The 26,498-nt window shown below is 44.4% G+C and overlaps 1 protein-coding gene across 6 annotated transcripts in view; it reads left to right on the plus strand.

The window, feature by feature from the left end:
* The window catches only part of RUFY2 (RUN and FYVE domain containing 2), a 127,900-nt gene that overhangs the window by 27,564 nt on the left and 73,838 nt on the right, over positions 1-26,498 (plus strand). For all 6 annotated transcript variants that reach the window (XR_004539183.1, XR_004539182.1, XM_033941549.1 and 3 more), the window contains exons 6-8: positions 9,086-9,150; positions 10,234-10,299; positions 25,966-26,035. Coding sequence is in view for 4 of the 6 variants with exons in the window: in XM_033941549.1 (XP_033797440.1) it covers positions 9,086-9,150; positions 10,234-10,299; positions 25,966-26,035 (201 nt within the window). In the remaining 2 variants the exon portion in view is untranslated. The remainder of the gene's footprint in view (positions 1-9,085; positions 9,151-10,233; positions 10,300-25,965; positions 26,036-26,498) is intronic.

Here is a 26,498-nt window from a genome sequence, read left to right on the forward strand (position 1 = left end):
CCCAATAGGCTGTAGAATCTGTCCCTTTCCACTTTCTCTATGCCCTTTATGATCTTGTAAGTCTCTATCATGTCTCCTCTGAATCTCCGCTTCTCCAGGGTGAAGAGCCCCAGCCTTTCTAGCCTGTCTGCATATGAAAAGTTTTCCATATCTTTTATCATTCTTGTTGCTCTTCTCTGAACCCTCTCAAGTATCTCCATGTCCTTATTTAGGTACGGCAACCAATATTGGATACAGTATTCCAGATGCGGGCGCACCATCGCGCGATACAGCGGCATGATGACTTCCTTCGTTCTGGTTGAAATACCCTTCTTAATAATACCCAACATTCTGTTTGCTTTCTTTGAGGCTGCTGCGCATTGTGCTGTTGACTTCATTGTTGTGTCCACCAGCACACCCAAGTCCTTTTCAAGGTTACTTGCCTCTAGTACTAATCCCCCCATTTGGTAGCTGAACATCAGGTTCTTTTTCCCTATATGCATGACCTTGCATTTCCCTACATTGAAATTCATTTGCCATTTAATCGCCCACTCCTCCAGTTTCTTCAGGCCCCTTTGTAGGTCCTCACACTCTTCCACAGTTCTAACCCTGCTACAGAGTTTAGTTTCATCCGCAAATTTTATAACTTCACACTTCGTCCCTGTTTCTAGGTTGTTGATAAATATATTGAACAGTAGTGGTCCGAGTACTGACCCTGCGGAACTCCGCTCGTGACCCTCCTCCAGTCCGAGTAGTGGCCTTCACTCCAACCCTTTGCTTCCTGCCTGCCAACCAGTGTTTAACCCATCTGTGTACTTCCCCTTCCACCCTGTGGTTCCACAACTTCCTAAGTAGCCGCTCTTGGGGTACCTTGTCAAAGGCTTTTTGGAAGTTGAGATAAATGATGTTTATGGGTTCCCCTTTGTCCATCTGGCTGTTTACCCCCTCAAAGAAGTGCATTTAGTTTGTTTGGCACGATCTTCCTTTGCAGAAGCCATGTTGGCTCGCTTTCATTAGTCCATTTTTTTCAATGTGCTCACAGATGCTGTCCTTTATCAGTGCCTCTACCATCTTGCCCGGAACTGATGTCGAACTTACCGGCCTATAGTTTCCCTGGTCACCTCTCGATCCCTTTTTAAAGATAGGTGTAACATTTGCTATCTTCCAGTCCTCTGGGATCTCGCCAGTTTTCAAGGATAGGTTGCAAACTCGTTGGAGTATTTCCGCTATTTCGTTTCTTAATTCTTTTAGTACCCTTGGGTGGATTCCGTCCGGGCCTGGTGATTTGTCGCTCTTCAATCTATCTATCTGTTGGAGGACATCCTCATGGCTCACCTCTATTGTTGACAGTTTTTCTTCTTGGTCTCCATTGAAGATCTCATCGGGTTTTGGTACACTGGATGTGTCCTCGCTTGTGAAGACTTACGAGAAGAACTTGTTTAACCTATCAGCTACCTCTTTTTCCTCCTTTATCACTCCCTTACTGTCTCCATCATCCAACGGTCCTACTTCCTCCCTTGCTGGTTGCTTCCCTTTAACGTATTTGAAGAACGATTTGAAATTTTTAGCCTCCCTGGCCAGTCTTTCTTCGTATTCCCTTTTCACTCTCCTAACCACTCGATGACATTCTTTTTGGCATTTCTTGTGTTCCTTCCAGTTTTCCCCGGTTTGGTCCTTTTTCCATTTCCGGAACAAATTTTTCTTGTCTCCTATCGCTTTCTTCACTTCATTGGTTATCCATACTGGGTCTTTTTTTGCACCCTTTTCTAAATCTGGGGATGTACATATGTTGTGCTTCTTGCACCGTGCCCTTGAATAGGGACCAGGCTTGCTCCAAGGTCTCTGTTTTCCTTGAGCTGTTTCTGAGGTTTTTTTCACCATTACTAAACTAACTAAACTAAACCTTAAGTTTATATACCGCATCATCTCCACGGGAGTGGAGCTCGACACGGTTTACAAAGCTAAAAATATAGGAAGAGAGAGGGGAAAGATTTACAAGGGGATATATAAAGAGGGGATGAAACAGAGGAAGAGATGTTATATGTTAGAGAAAAGCCAGGTTTTCAGTTGTTTTCGGAATAGTTGGAGGGAGCCCAGGTTCCACAGCGGGATAGTGAGATCGTTCCAAAGGCCCGTGATTTTGGAGAGGAGGGATCTTCCCAGTTTTCCTGCGTGGAGGATGCCGTGTAGAGAGGGGAAGGATAGTTTATGTCTGTGGGCTGATCTGGTGGTAGCAGGCGTCAGAGCGAGGAAGGATAGGGGGATTAGGGGCGGAAGAATGCCGTGAATGATCTTGAACGCCAGGCAGGAGCATTTGAAATGAATTCTTGAAAGTACTGAGAGCCAGTGAAGATTGGTAAGTAGTGGGGGAGACGTGATCAAATTTGCGTTTAGCAAAAATCAGTTTGGCTGCAGTATTCTGGATAAGTTGGAGTCTGCGAAGACTTTTTTTTGTTAGGCATAAATAAATGGCATTACAGTAATCGAGTTTGGATAGGATAATGGATTGTACAAGGACGATGAAAGGTTTTTGTTGAAAATAGGATCTAACTCTCCTCAGCATGTGGAGGCTGAAAAAACATGATTTTGCCAGGAAATTCAGGTGATCGCTGAAGGAGAGGGAAGAATCGATAGTGATGCCGAGGACCTTGCTTGAGAAATCAAGGTGCAGAGCAGGGCCTGTGGGTAGTGTGAAGAGGGTGGGCAGGTGAACTAATTTTGGGCCGAGCCAGAGTAATTTTGTTTTTGATTCATTTAATTTCATCTGTACAGAGAGGGACCAGGCATGAAGTCTCATTATGCATGAAGTGATGTTCGCTTGGAGGTTTGTAAGGTTCTGATCTGTTTCGAGGAGGATGAGGATATCGTCTGCATATGTGTATAGTGTTTCAAGGAGGGATAGTTTGAGGAGCTTCAGGGAGGTCATATACATGTTGAAGAGAATAGGAGATAGGGGAGAACCCTGTGGGATACCACAGTAAGGTGTCCACGAAGCAGATTTGGAGCCGTTTGCGTTGACAGTGTAGGAGCGAGCGCGGAGGAAGTTAGAGAACCACTTTAGGACAATGGAGTCTATTCCTATCTCAGAAAGTTGGTAGATTAGTATGTCATGGTGCACTACGTCGAAAGCCGCGGAGAGATCGAACTGTAGAAGAACGGCAAATTTGTTTCGAGCGTGTAGTTGTTGCACCTTTGAAATTAAGGAAACTAGGAGGGACTCGGTGCTGAAATTGGGTCTAAATCCGTATTGGAAGTGTTGGAGAATGGAGAATCTCTCTAGGTAAGAGGAGAGCTGAGTAGCGACTATGGTCTCTAGAAGTTTTGTTAAAAGAGGGATGTTAGCTATGGGGCGGTAGTTCGATGATAAGGAGGGGTCTAGATCGGCTTTTTTCAGGAGAGGGGATAAGGCAATGTGCCCCATTTCTGTGGAGAACAGGCCCAATAGTAAAGCTTTATTTATAAGGTTAGTAAGGGAAGAGATGGCCTGCGTAGGGATGTTTTCGTAGAGGTAGGATGGGAAAGGATCTAGGATGCACTTGCAGGATTTGAGTTTGAGGCAAAGATTGGAGATCTGGAGCTCGGATACAAGTTCGAAAGTAGTCCATGATCTGTCGGCAGGAATAGGGTCGGAGTCCTTCGGAGGAAGAGAGTTGTAAGAGATAGCTGGGGGAACGAGCTCTTTATGGTAGTGATCTTATCATTGAAGAATTTGGCTAGGTCATTTGGAGAAGGGAGGGGGGGGAGGTTTCATTTTTAGAAGTTAGGTTTCGCCAGATGTGGAACAGTGTACTGATTTGATTTTTTGACTTGGAGATTTTGACCCCATAGAAATTCTTCCTAGCTTTTTTTAGTACGGAGTTGTAGAATTTGATGTTTTCTCTCCAGGATAGCCTGTCTGAGGGGGATTTCGATTTTTTCCATTTTCGCTCCAGGGCTCGACATTTCTGTTTTAATTCCCTGTGGTAGGGGAGATACCAGGGAGCCTTATGAGAGTAGGAGATGGGTTTAGTGGCTAGGGGGGCAAGAGCACGGTATGTGGTTTCAGAGAGAGTCACCCAGTTGTGCCAGATTGAGTCTGGGTCCGTGTGATTGGGAAGAGGAGGGAGTTTGTTAAGAAACTGGGACTAGAATAATTCACTTGTGATTTTTTTATGGTAGGTGATGGAGTGTGTGGCTCGGGTTGGGGTATCAAGGTCAGACATGAAGACAGGGAGGCAGAAGGAACCTAGGAGGTGATTGGACCAGGGGACATGTTCCCAACGGGTCCCATCAGTGGAAGTTTTGTGCTCAGTCAGGTCGAGAAAGCTGATGATGTCAACGGAGTGTCCCTTTTTGTGGGTAGGGGTGGGCGGTGGAGCAGTGAAGCCTAAGGAGACGAGGAAGTCTTTGAAATCAGATGTGTCCTTGTTGGTGTTGTCATCTAGATGAAGGTTTATGTCACCAATGATCAGAAGTCTTTGGAATTTTAGATAGGCCCTTGTTATGGTCTCAAGAACAAGGTCAGAGGATTTGTTCCAGGGGGTGGGTGGGCGGTAGAGTAGCAGGATGCCTAGTGGGTGGGGATGAAGTTCGTCATTAATTGAAGCTAGCATGAATTCTAAGGAAGGATGGCTGCCCTTTTCGAGGAGCTCAACATTAAAGAATGATTTGTAGAGAAAGGCTAGACCTCCTCCTTTCCGGTTTATTCTAGGAGAGAAAAGACCATGGTAGCCCGGGGGACAGAGTTCATTTTGAGTGAGTAGGTCATCTTTTTCAATCCATGATTCAGTGATGCACAAAAAACCCAGATCAAAATCCTCGAGTAGATCTTTTACTATTTGGGTCTTATTTCTCATAGCATCATAGTTTCCTTTCTTGAAGTTGAGCGTTGTCACTGTGGTTCTCTTCCCTTTTGATGTTCCTACTTCTAATTTGTACTGGATCATGTTGTGATCGCTGTTTCCTAGTGGTCCTACTACTTCCACTTCCTTTCAGGTCCCCCTAGCCCGTTCAGGATTAGGTCAAGAGTGGCATTCCCTCTCGTTGGTTCCTTGACGAGCTATTCCATAAATCAGTCCCTCACAGCCTCTAGGAATTCTGTTTCCCTCGCACAGTTCAAGTTTCCAGTACTCCAGTCTATCCCGGGGTAGTTAAAATCCCCCATTACCATCACGTTTCCGTTTTTGCATTCCCGCCTCAATTCTGCTGCCAGTTCTTTGTCGTTTGTTTCAGTTTGTCCAGGCGGATGATAGTACAGTCCCAATTTTATGTCAAGACCATTCCTTCCTGGTAATTTAACCCATAATGATTCCAATCCTTCCGCTTTTGTTTCCATATCCACTTCGGTCGAGTGAATGGTGTCTTTTATATATAGTGCTATTCCTCCACCCTTCTTGTGAGTCCTGTCTCTTCTATAGAGTTTGTAACCTGGCAGTACTATGTCCCATTTGTTTTCCTCATTCCACCATGTTTCCATGATTCCAATGATGTCTAGGTCCTCTTTATTGGCTGTGACTTCTAGTTCTCCCATTTTGGTCTTTAAGCTCCTCGCATTTGCATACAAGCAAATTAAGTGCTGGTCTTTTCTTTTCCCTGCTGGTTTTCGTTGTGATTTACTCCTCTTGCCATCCCCTTTTTGAGCTGCCAGTCCCTGATTTCTGTCCCTTACTTCCTCTTTTTTTGGTGCATCTTTTTCGTCCACAACCTGATTTCTCAATTTCTCCTGTCCCTCTAGCTCTTTCTGTTTGCCCTTCTTATTGTTTGCCAGGTTCTCTTGTTTCTTAGACTCCTGTTGTTCGTCTTTTGCTTATTCCCAGCATTTTTCCCGCTCAGTATCTTCTTTGGATACTCTTGTCCAAACCGTCAACATCAGGTCGACTGTCGGCTTTCCCCTTCTTCTTAGTTTAAAGCCTGCTCTATTTCTCTCTTGACTTTGTTTGCTAGCAGTCTCATTCCTGCCGTGCGCAGGTGTAGTCTGTCCCTCCTGACGAGCTTGTTCTTCCCCCAAAAAGTTGTCCAGTTCCTCACAAAGTGGAAACCCTCTTCTTCGCACCATCTCCTCAACCATTTAGTGAAAAGGAGACTTCAGTAAGGGCTCCAAATGAGCCCATGAGCTGTAAGTCTGAAATTGTCTCAACATATAGTGGTTGTTCATAACGCTCTCCTTACATCATAGTATCTTCCAAATAACACAAGTGGCGCAAAATACAAATCAAGTTTAAGTCCACCTTCAAATAATAATACTGTCCATAAAAGTCCTATAGTGAAGTGAGTCTAATGATCCAAACAGTTGAAAAAAAAAAAACCCTCACGGGATGTTACAATAATAAAAGAAAATCTACAAAAACAGGGCCATACTTATCTCAATCAAAACAGGTTGCTGCTTGACGTCTCCATTTCGAATAGTCTCTTCCTCAGGAGCAGTCCCCAATACTTCAATTCCCCCGATGGTGTGGATACAATGAAGAGGGACCCAGTGAAACTTAATGACAGTTTGAATATTTGGCAGCTAAGAGTTAATACTGGAGAGGAATAGAAAGCAGCTGGATATTACTGGAAGCCAGGATTAGCATGGCTGTAAGGTGGAGGAATAGCCTAATGGTTTAAACAGGCTACAAAACCAGCTGGGGTTCAAATCACAATAACACGCTTTGTGATCTTGGGCAAGTCACTAAGGGCTAGATTCACTAAGACCACTGATCATGTCCCAACCTCTTTGCGACCAGTTTGTGACCCCGACCCCATTCACTAACCTTCCTCCCGCACCAGATCCGATCCGCGCATGCAAATGAGGGGAAAAGGCAAGCAAATTAGGAAGGGCCTTGATTCACTAAACAAATTCAGGAACACCGACTAGGCTGGCTGTGATCAAAAAAGAAGCGACTGCTGAGGACCACTTGCTCTCCTCTGCCCCGACTCTTCTGCTTGTGCCGCCCCGACTCTCCTGCTTGTGCCGCCCCGACTCTCCTGCTTGTGCCGCCCCGACTCTTTTACTCTGCTGCCCTTCCCTGCAGTGCGAGCCTGTGGTTTTAACCTGCTTTAAACCTGCGAATTAAAACCACGGGCTCGGCTCGCGAGTAAAAAAGTCAAAAAATAAAAAAGCAAAGTTTTGTTCACGGACAGCAAGTGCACGCGCAGACCATCTACAGGCAAAGAAAATGGCCTGTGCATGCGTCAGGATCACTCAGTAGCGATCCATGTCGTCGGTGTGGAGCATGCCTCCGATTACCCACATTTGCATGAGGACGCGTCGTGGATCGGTCACCCGGCCACTGATCGGATTGGATCAGATCGCCCACAGAGTGGGAAGGTTAGTGAATCTAGGCTTTAACCCTTTATTGTTTCAGGTACAAACTTAGGGCTAGATTCACTAAGCTTTAAACCGATCATGTACTGATCGGTTTGCGACCCCTTAATGAACAAATTTCCATCCGGCCTGATTCACTTACCTCTCCTGCGATCTGCTTTGAATCCGTGCATGCAAATGAGGAGAAACGCATGCAGATTGGACAGCGTTCTGATTTACTACACAAAATTTCACATCGGACAGGGCTGGCCAATCAAAGGAAGAAGCGACTGCTGGGGAGCAGTTGAAAACGTCCTTCTGACTCTCCTGTTCTATTGAAGCCCTGCTCTCTGCCCTGCAGCCCCGGACACTTCCTGCAGCCCTGATCTGCCTTCCCTGGCTCTCGTGGTCCTGCACCCCTGGGCTTGCCTACCCCGAATGCCTGTTTGACATGTCCTCTCTGCTCCCCCTGGCTCTGCTGCCTTCCTTCCAGTGTGAGCCCGCGGGTTTAAAGCGTGCAGCCCCGCTTTAAACCCACTGGCTCGCACTGAAGGGAAGGAGGGAAGAGGCTGCCGCTGCCCAGTAACAGCACTGCCCCGACTGCCTGTGCAGGTTAAACCCACAGGCTACAAAAGTTTAAAGTAAAAAAAAAAAAAAAAAGTCGCGGCTAGGACGGGTCTGCGTATGCACACCGATCACGCATCTGCGAGCCGTGCAGGCAGATGGGGGCATTCCTCCGATCGTCCCCATCTGCATATTTTTGTTTTCTAAATTGGTCGGACCTTCCCGGATCAGGCCCGATCTGGCAGGTTAGTGAATCCTGGCCTTAGATAGTAAGCCCTCCAGAGACAGGAAAGCCTACTGTGCCTGAATGTAACTTGCCTTGAGCCACCATTGAAAAGGTATAAGTAAAATTCCCCTTCCTGACCTCATCCTAGCTCCTGAAACCTTCATCTGTTGTGATAGCCTTTTAAAATGGTGATTTACAGCTTATTTTGGATGTAGAACTTGGAAGCATGATAGAAGATTTTAAACAGCTTCATAATCTGGTATTCATGACAGACTGGATACTGGGGACTGAAGATAAGTAGTGAAGCATACCAGGAATCCCAACAATAATACACAGAACCTATAGATTGGCCAATCTATTTAGTTTTGAATTTAATCATCCATAAAGAGTAACAAGCAAACTAAGATCCATATTGGGTTCTCTGAGGAAGATAGCGAAACGTGATCCGTGTCGGGACCCTTTGAATTTCTTCAAAATAAGTGTTTATTCATTTGTTGATTTCCTGGTTTTCAACAAGATCAAGCATATAAGAAAATGTAATTACTTTCATATGCAATGATTGGGTGGTAAGTTCTTTGATGGACGAGCTTCCATGTGTCTGAGCATGTGTAAAGCTTATTAAATCGAATGTATTACCTCTTTCAATGCCAAAAGCTTTTTATAAGTGTACGAGGGATTATCATTTTATATCTTAGTATTGATTGATTATACTCCCTACTTTTGTAGTAGAAGTTTATTCCCTGACACATAGTTTTTTGATGAAGAATAACTTCTAGCAAAACTATCTAATGATAAATTGGTAGAATAGAGTACACTCAAGTATAGTGTTCCCTTTTGAAGAGATAGGACATACCTATGCTTCTGGGTTTGTGTCATTCAAATATCTACTCTGGTCAGTTTAAATGCCCAAGACACCACATTCTCCTTACTTATCCATTCTCTAGTGCTCAGCTGCCCACAAGTTTTTCAGTGATCAAGTTAATTAAAGGTAGTGATTTTTATTTCCTTTTCACAGATCTGTGACTAAGTGAGTTCTTTTCTTTTTCTTTCAGGTTGGGGTGATTGATTTCTCCATGTATCTAAAAAATGAGGAAGAGGACCTTGCAAGTGAGGAAAGGTACAGTGTCTCCAGTTGCCTCTCAGTGCTTGAATCTATCAACTTTTTATGACATGCAGGCCTTGGAATAAGGCAAGAGGCTGCAGTGCGCAGATTCTGCTGTAAAGGCTGCCAGGGTGCTGAATACCCTTCGTTGAGTTTCATGCATATAAAACAGCACAGGCTCATGCGGAATTCAGCTGTAAGCAAGTGACAGTCACTGTTCTAACTTTATATTTAATTTCTATAACTGGACATCTCTTTACAAACACTGCAAATATGGTAGAAGGAACTTTGTCATCCTAGGTGGCTTCAAATTTTGGTGTCCTTATATCACCAATTTCACTGGTGCTCCCTCCTCACCTTGCACCATACTACATGCCTCCCCCCCCTTCTCCACCTGCTTTCTTCCAAACTAGTATGACAGCTTAGCACACACTACCAGTCCTTCTAGTGACCCTACCTCCTCACTTAGGAATAGGAGGTGGTAGAGTTGATACAGAGACCATGAACATTTTACTGGCTCATGATCCCTGGCATCACCATATACTAGTGATTCCTGTAGGTTCCAAGCCTGCCCATTGCTTTGGAGGAAGGGAGAACAAATAAGAGACAGGGAAAGTTGGAGAGAAAATGAAATTTTAGGAAGAGTTGGGTTGAGACTGCAGATGGGCAGTGGCAGCTTATAGAGAGAGGGAGGGAGGCAGGCATGCAGGATGAGCAACAGTGGTGCAGGCCTGGTGAGACATTTTTGGCTGCTTCCTGAAGCTTGCCTCGTATTTTACCTTCTTTGTTACTAACTTTGAAATATTGTGTTTGATGCTGCTGTCATGCTTATTACTTAAGGCAAAGTATTTCTGTAAAGACCCTGCTGGTTTTCTGTTATTATTTACTTACAATCGCTCCACATAGTCCTGTGGCAAGCAGCTGGAAGTCTCTGATGGACTCGTGGATAGTGCAGGCAACTGCTTCTCTTTCTCTTTATTGTGATCTTTTTTTCTTTATTTTCTTTGTCTTTAAGTCATTTATGTCATTGTGTAATCTATTAGGTTATCCACTGTTTCGAGTGACTTTTATGATTGGAATAATTTTATCCTCCCTTAGAAATGGACAGATTGCTGCCATCTTGGACCAGAAAAATTATATAGAGGAGCTGAACAGGCAACTGAAGTGAGTACCAAACTGTCTGAAACATAAAGTTTATTTTGCAGCACCTTGATGACTTTGTGCCTGCCAAGAGAGCAGCCAGGAATTTGAGTCCTCTGTTCATCCCACTGGGTCTGATGCAGAAAGCTAGCACAGACAAAAGCGTGTGGTTAACGTAGCATCTGCACTCAATTTTCTGGATGTCCAACAGAGAAGCAAAAATCTCATGATTGACACCAGATACTTCATATTAAAATGAAGGCTATTCGACTTCAATTCCGTAAACTTCTGCAGAAGACTTTAAGATTAGCACAATGCAGGAACCTGAATACATCTGAGGAGGCATAGAAGGGTTAGCTCATTCTTCACTAGTAGGGGTGAAATAGCTAACAACCCTCATTTCCCCTGTTCCTTCAGTCCCCCACTCCAGAAAAGAAGGGTTATAAAAGGGCATATCTGTGGGATGGGTTCCCTCTGGGGTCAGAGGTGGAAAATTGGACCATTGGGGTCCTTTCTGGGGTTGGGGTTTGGGGGATCATGGCATGGGGAGGTTCTTTCTGGGGTTAGGAGTAGGAGCTCCTCTAGACTACCAGGAATTTTTGGTGGAGTGTGGAGTCAACAGGCTTCTTTTTAACACTGAACTCATATTGATAACCAAAGAAAATAAAACATCCTATGTGTGTCAACTGCAGTTCATCTATGAGAATAGTCACCCCCACTTTCTTTATTGGGGTTGGGGTGGGGCTAAAAAACTCTCTGACCCCAGTAATGCACTGAAGATCTCCTCAATCCATCAGGGTTTAAGCTTGCCATGAGTATGTATGTCTTTTGAAGCATAACTGTGGATACCTTCTGTTTAGGGCCTGTAAGCTCTTTTTTTCTTTTCACTGGGAAAGACACACCATCCACATTCCAAGAAATTTGCCTGAAAATTGGAATTAACTAGGCCTAAAATCAGATTGAAGCCTGACATCAAATATAATAAATTTGTTTTCAGGGTACGGTTGTCCCAAGTTCTCCCTATTATCTATATCCTGAGCCTATCACCTCTTAACTTCTTTCCATACCCTCTCACTCTGGAGTTTCTTTTCAGTTAAAAGAGACTTGCCTCATGCGTATTTATGTCATGTAGGTATTTAAATGTCTCCAACATATTTCCCCTCTCCCACCTTTTCTTCAAAGTATACATATTGAGACCTTTAAGCCTGTCCACCAACCATTTTAGTAGCCTTCTTCTTGACCGACTCTATCCTATTTATATAAGAACATAAGAACATAAGAAGTTGCCTCCACTGGGTCAGACCAGAGGTCCATCTCGCCCAGCGGTCTGCTCCCGTGGTGGCCCATCAGGTCCGCGACCTGTGAAGTGGTTTCTGACCACTTCTATAACCTACCTCAAGTTCTATCTGTACCCCTCTATCCCCTTATCCTCCAGGAACCTATCCAAACCTTCCTTGAACCCCTGTACCGAGTTCTGGACTATCACTTCCTCCGGAAGTGCGTTCCATGTGTCCACCACCCTCTGGGTAAAAAAGAACTTCCTAGCATTTGTTCTAAACCTCTCCCCTTTCAATTTCTCTGAGTGCCCCCTAGTGCTTGTGGCTCCCCACAGTCTGAAGAATCTGTCCTTATTTACTTTCTCTATGCCTTTTAGGATTTTGAAGGTTTCTATCATGTCCCCTCTAAGTCTCCTCTTCTCCAGGGAGAACAGCCCCAGCATTTTTAACCTGTCAGCGTATGAAAAATTTTCCATACCTTTTATCAGTTTATTCGCCCTCCTCTGCACTCCCTCGAGTACCGCCATGTCCTTCTTGAGGTATGGCGACCAGTATTTTTAAAGGCATGGTCTTCACAATTGTACACAATATTCTAAATGAGGTCTCACCAGAGTATTATACAGGGGCACAAATACCTCCTTTTTCCCACTGTCCATTCCTCACCCTATGCACTAGAGAATGACAAGGTGACTGTTACCTACAGGAACGGGGGGGAAAAAAAATCAACTGGTTGCCGTGGGTACGGGGACAAGGCCATTCACTGCCCTGTGGAGCAATAAATGGCCTTGTCCCCACAGTAAAGGATCTGCCACGAGTTGCGTCCCTTCCCACCTCTCCTGGTCAGCAGCCCCTTCCCTCCCTATTGTGGGTGCAACAGCCCCCCACCCTCCCTCCCGATTATGGGCGGCAACCCTCCCTCAAAAAATACCCAAACAAACCAAAAACAACAAACCTGCGATGCTCCGGAGTTGGCCCCTTCGTGCCTCCCAGGGCGAGCCTACCAGCCTCTTGGAAGCTTCCTGGACGCAGGGTTGCTCCGACTGGAATCTTCTTGTCACCAAGATCCTCCTTCCAATGTAACTTCCAGCCAGAAGTTACATCAGAAGAGGGGATTCGGCGGCAAGAAAGTTACGGAGCAGCTCTGCGTGCAGGAAGCTTCTTAGAGGCTGGGAGATGCGGCCAATCCAGAAGTGTTGCAGGTTTGTTTTGTTTTTGGGATTCTTTTTTTTTGCCGCTCGTGATTGGGAGTGAGTGGGGGGGGCTGCTGGACTCGCGAGGAAGGAGGCTGCTGCTACACCTGCGAAGGGAGCAGGTAGTTGCTTGGACTGATGGACTGACTGGAGCTGAAGGGAAGGGAAACAGGTGCTGGACCCATGTGGTGTATGGAGTAGAGCTGGAGGGAAGGGAGAGGTGCCGGACCCACACCTGGGCAGTGAAAGGAGGGGATAGAGGTGTTGGACCCATGGGAAGGGGGCTAGAGGGAAGGAAGAGAGGTGCAGGATCTGCAGAGAAGAAGCGAGAGAAGGAAAGGGAAAGAGAAAAACTGAACCAAGGGGATGAAGGAAGAATGAGTGAAATATTGAAGAGTGAAGTAGCAGAGGGATGGAGGAAAGAGAGAGTGAGAGACACATCGGTGGAAGGGAGTAAGAGAGGGGAGAAGCTGGACACAGGGAGATGTACAAAAAAGGGGAGATGGTGGGAATGGATGGGGAGCATAGGAACAGGGATAAAAAGAATGCTGCATCTGCATAAAGATGGTATATGGACACAGAGGGGTAATGCTAGACATGGGAGTGTATATGGACAGAGAGAAGATGGCTAGACATGGGGGAGAATAAGAATCCAGAAGGAAGATGCTGAACAGGGGGGGCATAGGGATATAGAGGAGTGATACTGTACACAGAAGGAGGGGATCATAGAATGGTGAGATGATGAAAGCAGGGAGATGGGCACAGGGGAAATACTAGGAGGGACGTATAGGAGACATAGAGAAGGGAGATGGTGAACATGGGGAACAATACATACACAGAGAAAAAAAAGTCAAATGATCAGGAGACCCTAGCAAGTGAGTTAAGAGAAGATAAAAGAAAACAAAGACCAGCGCCCGAGACCAACATGATTTGAATAAAATGATGAGACAACAAAAGGTAGAAAAAATAATTTTATTTTCTTTTTTGTGATTAGAATATATCAGATTTGAAATATGTATCCTGATAGAGCTGGTGTTAGACATAACTGGGTCGCAAAGCCCAGGCTGTGCTTCTTTAGCTTCCAACTGGCTTAGGGCTCTCTCTGACCAGGGGGGCAGTTGCCCTAGTTGCACTCCCCTAACACTATTCCTGTCATGTGTGACTTTGGTATTCTGTTAGCATGATTTTTTTGTGTAGCATTCTGTAATCATTTGGCTTATTCAGTTTTCTCGGTAGTGGAGGGGATATTTGTGAAAGGGAAGGGGGGGTGTTGGGGAGACAGGGGTTTTGTTGATCCTTGCTGTGTATTATTTGTTTATAAAATGACAATTGTACAGAATATTGTTTCTTTTTATACTTTAATAAAATAAGTTCAGTATAAAATCATAAGTATTCGAGGCTTGTGTGAATGGGATCAGATGGCTTTCAGGAATGGGATGGGGACCAAGCTCATGCGAGCGGGGATGGGGACTGAGGGGATAGAGAAGAAGCAGGAACAGGGCCAAACTCATGAGACCGCGTCATTCTCTACTATGCACCAGGATCCTTCTAGCTTTTCAACCTGTTGGACCACCTTAGGATCATTAAATACTATCACATCCAAGTCCCACTCCTCTTTCGTGCACAAAAGTTCTTCACCCCTTAAACTTTACCGTTCCCTCGGGTATTTGCAGCTCAAATGCATCACTTTGCATTTCTTAGCATCAAATCTTAGAAGCCAAATTTCTAGATCAATAGGTGTTTTCATTCTGGACAGTAGGGTATTCTCCCCATGCCAACGAGCCATGCAGAAGGAATCCATTCCAGGTTTTCAACTTCTCCTTCTCCAGAGGGCTCTGCTGCCCCCTTCAATTTTTCCTTTTGAACGCAAGCCAGAAGGTGTCTTTCTGATCTGCTCTGTATATTTCTTTATTATTTACAGTACTTTTCATGGATTTTTGTGGCTATGGATGCACCAGAGCTCCCCAGTGAGAGGACAACTGTGCCTGCATGGAGAAGAAGCAGACTTGAGTCTGCAGCCAACAGCTATAACCTGATATTCTATCTCAGGGCTCAGTGGTCATAGAAGATCTGGATCGCTTTGGTCTTATGCATGGCTCTTGAGTATGCAGCAATAGAACACAAAGAATACTCAGAAGTAGTCATTGCTACTCTCCTCAGAGCCATGAAGCCTGTGATGGTTTCAACTTACACTAAAGCAGTGGTCTCAAACTCAAACCCTTTGCGGGGCCACATTTTGGATTTGTAGGTACTTGGAGGGCCGCAGAAAAAATAGTTAATGTCTTATTAAAGAAATGACAATTTTGCATGAGGTAAAACTCTTTATAGTTTATAAAACTTTCCTTTAACAGTTAAAAGGAAAGATATATTTTTTCTGCGGCCCTCCAAGTACTCTATTTTTTTCTGCAGCACATTTAAAGTTCAATATCTTTTCTTTCTCAAAACTGGCACATTTCAATCACCAAATTGAAAATAAAATCATTTTCCTACCTTTGTTTGGTAATTTCATCAGTCTCTGGTTGCACTTTATTCTTCTGACTGTGCATCCAATACTTCTTCCCTTCTTTCAGCCTCCTGTATACTTCCTCTCCTCCAGACCTCATTCCCTCCCCCAACTTTTTCTTTCTTTCTCTGTCTGTCTTTCTCTGATTCCGTACCCCATTTTTTGCTTTGTTTCTGGTTCCCTGTCCCCCCTCCTTCTTTCTTCCTTCCTCCCTCCGTGCCCCATTTTTTGCTTTTTTTTTCTGGCTCCCTGTCCCCACCCCACCCCACTTTCTTTCTTTCTTCCTTCCTTCCTGCCCTCCTCCATGCCACCGCTGCCGCGGAATAGGATGCTGCCGCTGCCGCTATCGGGAACAGGCAGAGATCTCCCTGCTTCTCTTCTGCACCAGGCTGACCAACTCTTGCTGCCCGACGTCAATTCTAACATCGGAAAGGACGTTCCGGGCAGCCAGGCAGCGATTGGCTAGCCAGAACGTCCTCTCGACGTCAGAATTGACGTCAGGCCGCGAGAGTTGGTCGACCCCGCAGGGAAGAGAAGCAGGGAGATCAAAGAACACGGTGCCAGCCTGATCCCTGATGGCAGCAGTGAGAAGGGAAGGGAAGCAGGTTCGGCACCACTACACTAGACGAGCCGCGAGCCGCACTCTAGGGAGAACAGTGGACCGCCCCCCCCCCCCTTGGTACGCCACTGGAGCAGCAGCGTGTCTGGCCGGCTCGTTCGTTCAAAGCCGTGGGTGGCGAGATCCGTGGGTGGCGAGATCCGTGCCTGCGTCTGAAGCCTCTCTGATGTTGTGACATCAGAGAGGCTTCCGATGCAGGAGTGGATAGCGCAAGGAGCTGCCAACCCGCGGCTTTGAACGAACGAGCCGGCTGCTGCTCCAAAAGGAAGAGAATGATTCCTCCAGACCGCGGGCCACAAATAAAACCTGGGGAGCCACATGCGGACCGCGTGTTTGAGACCGCTGCACTAAAGCATGGGAGACATTTCAACATTGGTGCATGAAAGAAAACATGGAGCTGTTTAGTGCTTTGAAAGGGATTATAGCTAAACTGCTTCAAATAATAGCCAATCTGTCGATAAAATCGGGAAGAATTGTGGAAGACTGGAAAATGGCGAATGTTACGCTGATTTTCAAGAAAGGTTCGAGGTGAAATCCAGGAAACTACAGACTGGTGAATCTGACCTCGGTACCCGGAAAGATGGTAGAGGCACATCATTGATCACCTTGACAGACACGATCTGATGAGGACCAGCCAGCACTGCTTCAGCAAAGGAAGATCTTGTTTGACGAACTTGCTGCACTTCTTTGAGGGAGTAAACAGGCAGATAGACAAGGGTGACCCGGTCGACAGTGTATATTTGGATTTTCAGAAAGTGTTCAACAAGGGTCCACATGAACGACTACTTCGGAAAACTGCGAGCCATGGAATCGAGGGTGAAGTACTCACATGAATTAAAAACTGGCTGGCGGGTAGGAAACAGAGAGTAGGGGTGAATGGACAATACTCAGACTGGAAAAACGTTACTAGTGGAGTGTCGCAGAGTTCAGTGCTTGGACCTGTGCTCTATAACATATTTATAAACGACCTGGAAATTGGTGAGGTGATTCAATTTGCAGATGATACGAAGTTATTCAGAATAGTGAAGACGCAGGGGAATTGCAAAGACCTGCAAAGTGACATAAATACGCTCGAGAAATGGGCCGCGACATGGCAAATGAGGTTTAACGTGGATAAGTGTAAGGTGATGCATGTCGGTAACAAAAATCTTATACATGCCTATAGGAAAGAGACTTGGGAGTACTGTTCGACAAGTCGAAGCCGTCTGCGCAATGTGCAGCAGCGGCGAAAAGGGCGAACATAATACTAGGAATGATTAAGAATGATTAGGAATGAACAGATTGGAGAAGGTTATCATGCCACTGTACTGGGCCATGGTACGCCCTCACCTGGAATACTGCGTCCAGCACTGGTCGCCATACATGAAGAAGGACATGGTACTACTCAAAAGGGTCCAGAAAAGAGCGATTAAAATGGTTAAGGGGCTGGAGGAGTTGCCGTACGGTGAGAGATTAGAGAAACTGGGCCTCTTCTCCCTTGAAAAGAGGAGACTGAGAGGGGACATGATCGAAACATTCAAGATAATAAAGGGAATAGACTTAGTAGATAAAGACAGGTTGTTCACTCTTTCCAAGGTAGAGAGAACGAGAGGGCACTCTCTAAAGTTAAAAGGGGATAGGTTCTGTACAAACGTAAGGAATTCTTCACCCAGAGAGTGGTGGGAAACTGGAACGCCCTTCCGGAGGCTGTTATAGGGGAAAACACCCTCCAGGGATTCAAGACAAAAGTTAGACAAGTTCCTGTTAAACCGGAACGTACGCAGGTAGGGCTTGTCTCAGTTAGGGCACTGGTCTTTGACCTAGGGTCCACCATGTGAGCGGACTGCTGGGCACGATGTACCACTGGTCTGACCCAGCAGCGACAATTCTTATGTTCTTATGATCCTGCAGTGGTGCTAGCTTTCCTTCAAGTGGGTCTTGATAAAGGCTTCGCAGTGGCATCGCTCAGGGTTCAAGTGGCAGGCCTCTCAAGCTTCAGAACCTGTGTTCACAGAGCTCCCCTGGCTTCTCATCCAGACATAGTCAGCTTCCTAAAGGGGGCACTCAGGTTTAGACCACTGGTAAAACAACCGTTTCCTTCAAGGAATCTTAATGTGGTTTTACATGGCCTTAGTCAGGCTCTTTATGAGCTTATTGAAGAGGTGTCCTTGTTGGATCTTACCGTCAAGACTGTTTTCCTCATGGACATTACGACAGTGAGATGAGTCTCAGAGCTGCAGGCCCTGTCATGCAGAGAGCCTTTCCTGAAGATCATGTATGCGGGTGTTTCCTTGTGCACAGTCCCATCCTTTTTGCCAAAGGTCCTTTTGACGTTTCATATCAATAAAGAGGTAAGATTTCCAGCGTTCCAGACCACAGGGTCAAAGAAGAAGAACCAGATTCTGAAAAAGGTGAATGTGAGGAGAGTCCTCTTATGTTATCTGGAGGTCACTAATGAGTTCCGACTATCGGGCCATCTATTTGTGCTTACCAGTTCAAGTAGATGCAGAAGACTGACGTCTAAGACTACCATCTCAAAATGGATAAGGAAGGACATTTCATCAGCAAATATTGCCTGTGGCAAACTATCACTGGTCTCCTTGAAAGTATATTCCACAAGAAGCTTAGCTTCTTTGTGGGCGGAAGCTAGGGCGATTTCCCCTGGGGAGATTTATAGGACAGCGACTTGGTCCACTCTGCATACATTCTCCAAGTTCTACAGAGTGGATGTGGAGGCATGGGACAACACTATCTTTGGGTCCTCAGTGTTACAAACAGGCACAGAGGTCCTGCCCTAGATTTCTGGGACTGCTATTGTACGTCTCTACTGTCCAGAATAACACACCTATTGCTCTAGAAAAAGAAATTAGGTTCTTATCTTGCTAATATCTTTCCTAGTAGATAGGTGTGTCATTCTGGAATCCCACCCTGTCAGTATTTACTCCACCTGCTTACTGTCTCAATCAGGAAGTTCACATCAAAAATGAGATTTTAATGTCAATCAGACCTTAAGGGTATGAAGAGTAATCTATTGTTATAACACATTGGGGGAATGTTTGATCTCCATAAATGTTTCTGATCAGTATGATTATTTCGATGTTTTGATTATTCAGTTAAAATGTTTAACATGTTTGTTATACTTTCAGAACAAAACAGAGTCTCCCCATACCCCTTCTTCTTATGTGCTCCTATACAGGGCTATCACCTGCTTTGGTTCAAACTGAAGGTGGCAGCAGAGCCCTCTGGAGATGGAGTTGAAAACCTGGATTGGATTCCTTCTGCACTTCTCGCGAGAATGGGGAGAATACCCTATTGTCCAGAATGACACACCTATTTACTAGAAAAGATATTAGCAAGATAAGAACCTAATCTTTTTTGCAGACCATTCCTCAAGCTTCACTAGGTCCTTCCTCATGTAATCCACACCATCAGGGGTGTCTACTGTATTGCAGATTTTGGTGATTTTGGTATCATCCGCAAAGAGGCAAATCTTACCAGTCACTCCTTTAGCAATATCGTTTACAAAAATGTTAAAAAGAACAGGCCCAAGAACCAAATAACTTTGGGCTTGATGCACTACAGTCAGCGATCATCGCTAAACCTGTTTTCACATCTTTAGTGACAATTGCTTTTACCGACCCGTTGCACAAAACGGCCCACCAGGGTAACTAAGATCTCCTCTCCCCCTTCTCTGTAATTAAGCTAGTTCTCTTCCTTAATACAGCAGCTGGGAAGTATACCTTAGAATTCCTCCTCTTCCTTTAAAGAGCTATAGCTGTTATTTTATGTTCAATACTTCCTGTGAATAGGGACTTCTCTTCTTGGGCTCCAGCACCACCCAAAAGTCAAATTCAGTCCTACAAGGAGAGGACTGAGTAAATGTCATAAGATCAACCAAGACCCCTGTAAACAATAATAATAATAATAAAGCTTTATTTATATCCTGTCATACCTTTTCAGTTCTAGAAGATATACAATAATGGAAAGTACAAAGTAGATAATGGACCTTTTCGGTTCCAGACAGTGTACAGAAGTTGATAGTTACAAAGAGAGACAGTTGTCAATATAAGTTGGGGGATAGGGGTAGGAAGGAGGGGAGGAAGGAGAAGAAGTAGAGGGAGGAGGGGAGTGTAGCGGGAAGAGAGGGACTAAGGGCTTTTGGAAAGGATCAGTCGAACTTGTCGAATAAGTGGGTTTTCATTGCTCCTTTGAGAGCTTGGTAAGTGGGGGAGTTCAAGAGGAGGTTTCTAAGGGTGTTGTTCCAGATGCCAGCTTGGAAGAGAGTGTTCTGTCTTTTGTAGTGGCATCTCTTGAGAGTTGGGAATGAGAATATCAACTTTTTGCGAGAGGGGCGAGGTTTGTCCTGTAGGAGAAAGTAGTTCAGGAGGTAGGTGGGCGAAGTGCCGAATAGCATCTTGTAGCAAAGGCAACTGAATTTAAAGATGATTCTGGCCTCAATCGGCAACCAATGTAGTTTTCTGTAGTACGGGGATATGTGATCGGATTTTTTCAAGCCGAAGATCAGGTGTACCACAGTGTTTTGGATCATTCTTAGTCTTTTTATGGGTTTTTTAATGCGATCCTAGGTATACAATGTTGCAATAGTCCAGTGAACTTAGAATCAGAGACTGGACCAGAAATCTAAACGCTGCAAAATCGAAGAATGGTTTTAGTGTGCATAGTTTCCATAGAAGGTTGAAGCATTTTTTGATTAGGATGTTGGTATGGGCCTCAAATGTGAGTTGTTGGTCGATGATAACGCCTAAGATTCTTATAGTGGAGTTGATTGGGAAGATGTTTCCATTCATGTCAAGTGAGAGTTCTGTGTTTTTGGTGAATGGGGAGGCCATGAAGAATTTGTTTTTTTCTGGATTTAATTTAAGTTTAAAATTGTTTGTCCATTGCGTCACCTGGTTGATGACTGATGTGATGAAGTCTCTAGTTTCGGACGAGAGGGTAGAGATGGGGATGATGATTGTGATATCGTCCGTGTAAATGTATGATTTGATGTTCAGAATTGATAGATTGTGTCCAAGTGAGGCCATGTAGAGGTTGAAGAGGGTGGGAGAGAGAGGTGAACCCTGTGGGATGCCGCAGGGGTTGGTCCACAAATGAGAATAGGCTTGTTCTTTGACAACTTGGTAGAATCGGAACTTCAGGAAGTCTTTGAACCAGTTTAGTACTTGGCCTGTAATGCCGATGGCATCTAGGCAGCTGAGTAAGATGTCATGGTTCACCAGGTCGAAAGCACTGCTCAAATCGAATTGGAGTACTAGTGCTCGCTTCCCAGTGCTAAGTATATGGGAATGTGATCTACGATGGAGGCAATGGCAGTTTCAGTGCTGTGATGTGTGCGGAAGCCTGATTGGAATTCGTGTAGTGTTGAGAATTTGTCTAGGTAGTTTGTCAGGGCAATGTTGATCAGTCCTTCCAGCAATTTGGTAAAGAAGGGGATGTTGGCTACTGGTCTGTAGTTGGAGGGTAGGGAAATGGGATCTTTATAGTTTTTGATGATGGGAATGATGAGTATATGGCCGAGATCAGTTGGGAAATTACCATTGATCATTCGTTGAGACGTCCAGTTGTAGAACAGTACTTTGAAAGGTGTGGGAGCTGGTTTCATGATACTAGGTGGGCAGCTGTCAAGGTGGCAATACTATTTGGTGTATTTGTTGTATAGTTGGAGAAATTGGAACCAGTCGGGGGTTTCAGAACAGTTCCAGTACATGTTGGGTGGGATAGAGTTAAGTCGGGGGTGCATGGGAGTGAACGGGTGAATGGGAGGAGGGAATATTGGAAGGAAGACCTTAGTAGGAGGTTTTTTGATTTGAAGTGGGATGCGAAGGACTCTGTAGATGGAAGTTGGGTGTGGGGGGCTCTTTTGTGTTGGTTGACATCAAATAGAATGTTGATTAGTTTGAAGAGCTTTTTACTGTTGGTAGTGGGGGATCCTATTTTGTTCAAGTAATAGGTGCGTCGCTTTTCCTTTATCATTCTTTTGTATTCATGTATCGTGGATCTCCAAATTATCTTGTCCTTCTCATTCTTGGTTTTGGTCCAGATTCTTTCTAATTTGTGTGCCTTTCATTTTAGTGTTGTTAGTTCCATGTCATACCATCCTTCAATTTTGTGGCGTCTTATCTTGCCTTTCTTAAACGGTGCAATTTTGTTTAGGATCATTGTGCTGGTGTTGTTCCAGTTGGTAGTGAAGTCTGAATTTGTGTCGAGATCGGGGAGTAATTTGAAGTGGGACCAGAATTCGGTGGAGTTCAGGAATGGTCTGAAGATTGTGGTCGGGGACTCTTTTCTGTGGTTAATTGAGGGTTCAGGCTTTGTGTTACTCCAGAGCAGCTGGCATTTGGCAAGTAGGTGGTCTGACCAAATGTTGTCATGCCAGGATGTATTTGTGAGGGAGGTGGGGTAGTGGGTAGGGTCTTTGGAAGAAAAAGAGATTAGGTCCTGGTGGTGGCCTCTCTGATGGGTGGTGGGGGGAGGGGGTGTGGAGAATTTGAGAGAGGTTAGGAAGGAGAATACTTCCTTGACTGAAGGTGAGTCTTGGCATTCCAGGTGGAGGTTTATGTCACCCAGTAGTAGATTGAATTTGTCCTTGGAGGAATTTAGGAGGAGAAATTCGAAGAATTCTTGGCTGGCTGTGTGCCATTTGTTCGGTGGGATATAGAACAAAGTGGTGACGAGATGATTAGTTAGATCAAACTTTGATTTCAAGGTCTTCTGTAGATTTAGAGTCAATGATCTGGAAATTGAAGAGGTCTTTTAGGATGATGGCTATTCCGCCTCCTTTTTTGGAGCTTCTGGAGAGGGGGATGATTTTATAGTCATTGGGTAAGATGTCATTGATAACAATGTCATTGTCTGAGATGAGCCAGGTCTCGGTTATGAATATTAGGTCTAGCTGAGATTCCGATAGTTAGTCTTTCTTTAGCTGGGCTTTATTGCTAATGGATCTAATGTTAAGGTAAGCACAGGAGAAGATGTAGGAGGTTGGGGTTAGAGTGGGATCGGCGGGGGAGGTGTTATTTTGACTTAAAGTGCTACTTTTAGTCGAAATCACTTTGAAACTTTGCAAAGGGGATTTGCCTTGAAACAGACTGGTTAGAACGAAAAATTGATTCGTATTGGCGCTAATATCCCCCAATACATTTTCAAAAGATAAGTGCTTTAATTTCATACTCTACATACTCATACTTTACAAAGGGTGCAGTAATGTTTAAGGAATTTAAAAAAAAACCATTAAAAATATGGACTAACGAAGAAGTGAGGGTTCATGCATTATGTAATGCTTAACAGTACATAAGAACATATATACCTCTGACGGTCTAAAAATAAAAAAGTTATATATGGAATGTGGTATATGCACTGGTTGGTTTAATTGGTACATTTGATATTGCAAAACCCTGGGTCAGGACCATTACAAGCTTCTGGCTCTGTTCCCTATTACAGTTGCTCACACACTGACAGGAAGGGAGATAATTTTTTTGTCCTTTGTCAGCAAATGGCTACATACAGTACTATCACTACATTGTTGCTTTTTTTCTGACAATGCACACAGTGGTAATTTGCATGTTATTAGCTTACTTTATTGAGGAACAAAATTTGTGCGTTTAGTTTGCATTAGAAGCTGTGTGCTCAACCAACAGCACACAGCTCTAATAAGCACATAAGCATTGCCTCTGCCGAGTCAGACCATAGGTCCATCATGCCCAGCAGTCCGCTCCCGCGGCGGCCCCCCAGGTCAATGACCTGCAGTGATCCATTACTCTACTACTCTTTTACTCTACAGCCTTTTGTACTGTATAGTAACCCTCTAATTGTATCCCTGGATCCCCTTTTTCTTCAGGAACTCGTCCAATCCATTTTTGAACCCCAAAGTCGTACTCTGCTCTACCACCTCCTCTGGAAGCGCATTCCAGGTGTCCACCACCCTCTGTGTGAAGAAGAACTTCCTAGCATTTGTTCTGAATCTACTTCCCATCAATTTTTTTGAGTGCCCTCTAGTTTTTGATGCCCCCGACAGTCTGAAGAATCTGTCCCTCTCCACCTTCACTACACCCTTCATGATCTTATAAGTTTCTATCATATCCCCTCTAAGTCTCCGCTTTTCCAGGGAAAAGAGCCCCAGCTTCTCCAGCCTCTCAGCATATGAGAGGTTTTCCATGCCCTTTATCATTTTTGTTGCTCTTCTCTGGACCCTCTCGAGTATCGCCATATCCTGCTTAAGGTACGGCGACCAGTACTGAACACAGTACTCCAGATGCGGTCACACCATCGCCCTATACAGCGGGAGGATAACTTCCTTGGTTCTGCTAGTGATACCTTTTTTGATAATGCCCAACATTCTGTTCGCCTTTTTTGAGGCCGCTGCGCATTGTGCCGCTGGTTTCATTGTTCTATCCACCAAAACCCCCAAGTCCTTTTCTAGGTTGCCTTCCCCCAATACCATCCCTACCATCGCATAGTTGTACATCGGGTTCCCTTTCCCTACGTGCATAACTTTACATTTCTCTACATTGAAGCTCATCTGCCATTTATTTACCCACTCACTCAGTTTGTTCAGGTCCCTTTGAAGTTCTTTACATTCTTCTACAGATCTAACCTTACCGGAGAGTTTTGTGTCATCCGCAAATTTTATAACTTCACACTTTGTCCCTGTTTCCAGGTCATTAATAAATATATTGAATAGCAGTGGTCCCAGCACTGACCCTTGTGGGACCCCACTCGTGACCCCGTTCCAGTCAGAATAGTGTCCCTTTACTCCTACCCTCTGTTTCCTCTTCGCCAGCCAGCCAGTTTCTGATCCATCTGTGTATGTCCCCTTCCACTCCGTGATTCCACAGTTTCCTTAGTAGGCGCTCGTGAGGTACCTTGTCGAAGGCTTTCTGGAAGTCCAGGTATACTATGTCTATGGGGTCACCTTTGTCCAAATGTTCGCTTATTCCCTCGAAGAAGTGCAGCAGGTTCGTTTGGCAAGATTTTCCAGTACAGAAACCATGCTGGCTTGTTCTCATTTGGTTATTTTTTTCTATATGCTCATTGATACTGTCCTTGATTAATGATTCGGCCATCTTCCCCGGAACTGAGGTTAAGCTGACCGGTCTATAATTCCCCGGGTCGCCTCTGGATCCCTTCTTGAAGATAGGTGTAACATTTGCTATCCTCCAGTCTTCTGGTATTACCCCTGTTTTCAAGGATAGGTTGCAAATCTGCTGCAGTAACTCCGTTATTTTGTCTCTAAGTTCTTTTAGTATTCTTGGGTAGATTCCGTCCAGGCCCGGAGATTTGTCAGTTTTTAGCTTATCTATCTGTTTGAGTACATCTTCGAGGCTTACCTCTAATGCAAGCTTTTGCATTGGTCTAACAGCACACTCAGACTAAGACTATTACAACAAAGTGCCAAAGTAAAAGAAATTATGGAAGCAGAACCAAGATGTATCATGCTGAAAAGTGAGCATTTAAGTATTTTCCAAGTATTTTTTTTTACTTTTCAAGGTTTTGCTAGTAAAATGACAGTGTGTACTTTATCATGTCTGATGATAAAGGGCAGGTTTTGGTCCCTATAAATATATGGGTAGAGATAAGTCCTTGGAGTGAAAGCAGTGTGCAGAGATTTCATTTTCAAATCATTGCACATACTTTCCAGCATTTTGCACAGGGCTACATTTTCAAAGGGGAACCTTTTTTAAGAATTATCATAATTGCCTTTCCTATCTTCTTCCCTCATAAAAGGCATAATTGTTTGGACAATGGATTAAGTAGGTTATGAGAGTAGATTGTATGGTTGATTATTAGGGACAAGGGTGAGGGTTTGATGGGGGAGATTGATGGAATTGTATATATTTTTTATTGAAATTCACCTTGAAAATATTTTGGTGAGGCAAGCTTATCAAATATTGGAAATACTGTAACTAAATATTGCAGAGTATTGTACACAAGAACTGTGATTTTAACATCCACACAATGTAAAGAAAAAAAGGGGATGCAATTTTTCCTCCAGCACTGAGCCTGCCCACTACCGCAAGAGTTGCCTGTATTTGTCTTCTGATGAGCTGCAAGCTCTTATGCTGTTAGGGTTCTTTTGAATGTCTGCTGCTTCTTCCTATACAGTGATACCATCAGCAGTCTGCATGCAAGAGTTGATTCATTGGAGAAGTCTAACACTAAACTGATTGAAGAGGTATTTGTTTTTGCTTACTTCTAAAAGAAATTTTTTCCTGCCTGCTAATGAGGTTTCTCAGCATTCTGCCAGAATGTGTATTAGGGTCTAGTTGATTTCTTCTCTTTTGGTTGAAATAAATTTCTAAGTTGAGAAACCTAATTACATCTCTGTTTGCTACACAAAAAATTAAACATTTTGAAATCATACAATGCACAATAACAGGCAAAAAACCTACTATGCAAAAATATTTCCTCTGCATCCTATCAGACCAGTTCAGAACAAGTGGCTTATATCTGTCAACCAGTGGATGGAGACAGTAAAAAAGTAGTTTCAAGAGATTTATTCTTAAAGGGTATTGTACAGCCATAGAACGCTCAGTATTTTTCTCTGTCTCCAAGTGGATGGTAGTTGGACTATGCAGCTCCTGACTCCGTGGTTTCTGGGTGTCAGTTGAGCAGGGGGGTTTGTAAGGGTCAAAGTT

This window comes from Geotrypetes seraphini, chromosome 4 (genome assembly GCF_902459505.1).
Source record: "Geotrypetes seraphini chromosome 4, aGeoSer1.1, whole genome shotgun sequence".
NCBI classification, from domain to species: domain Eukaryota; kingdom Metazoa; phylum Chordata; class Amphibia; order Gymnophiona; family Dermophiidae; genus Geotrypetes; species Geotrypetes seraphini.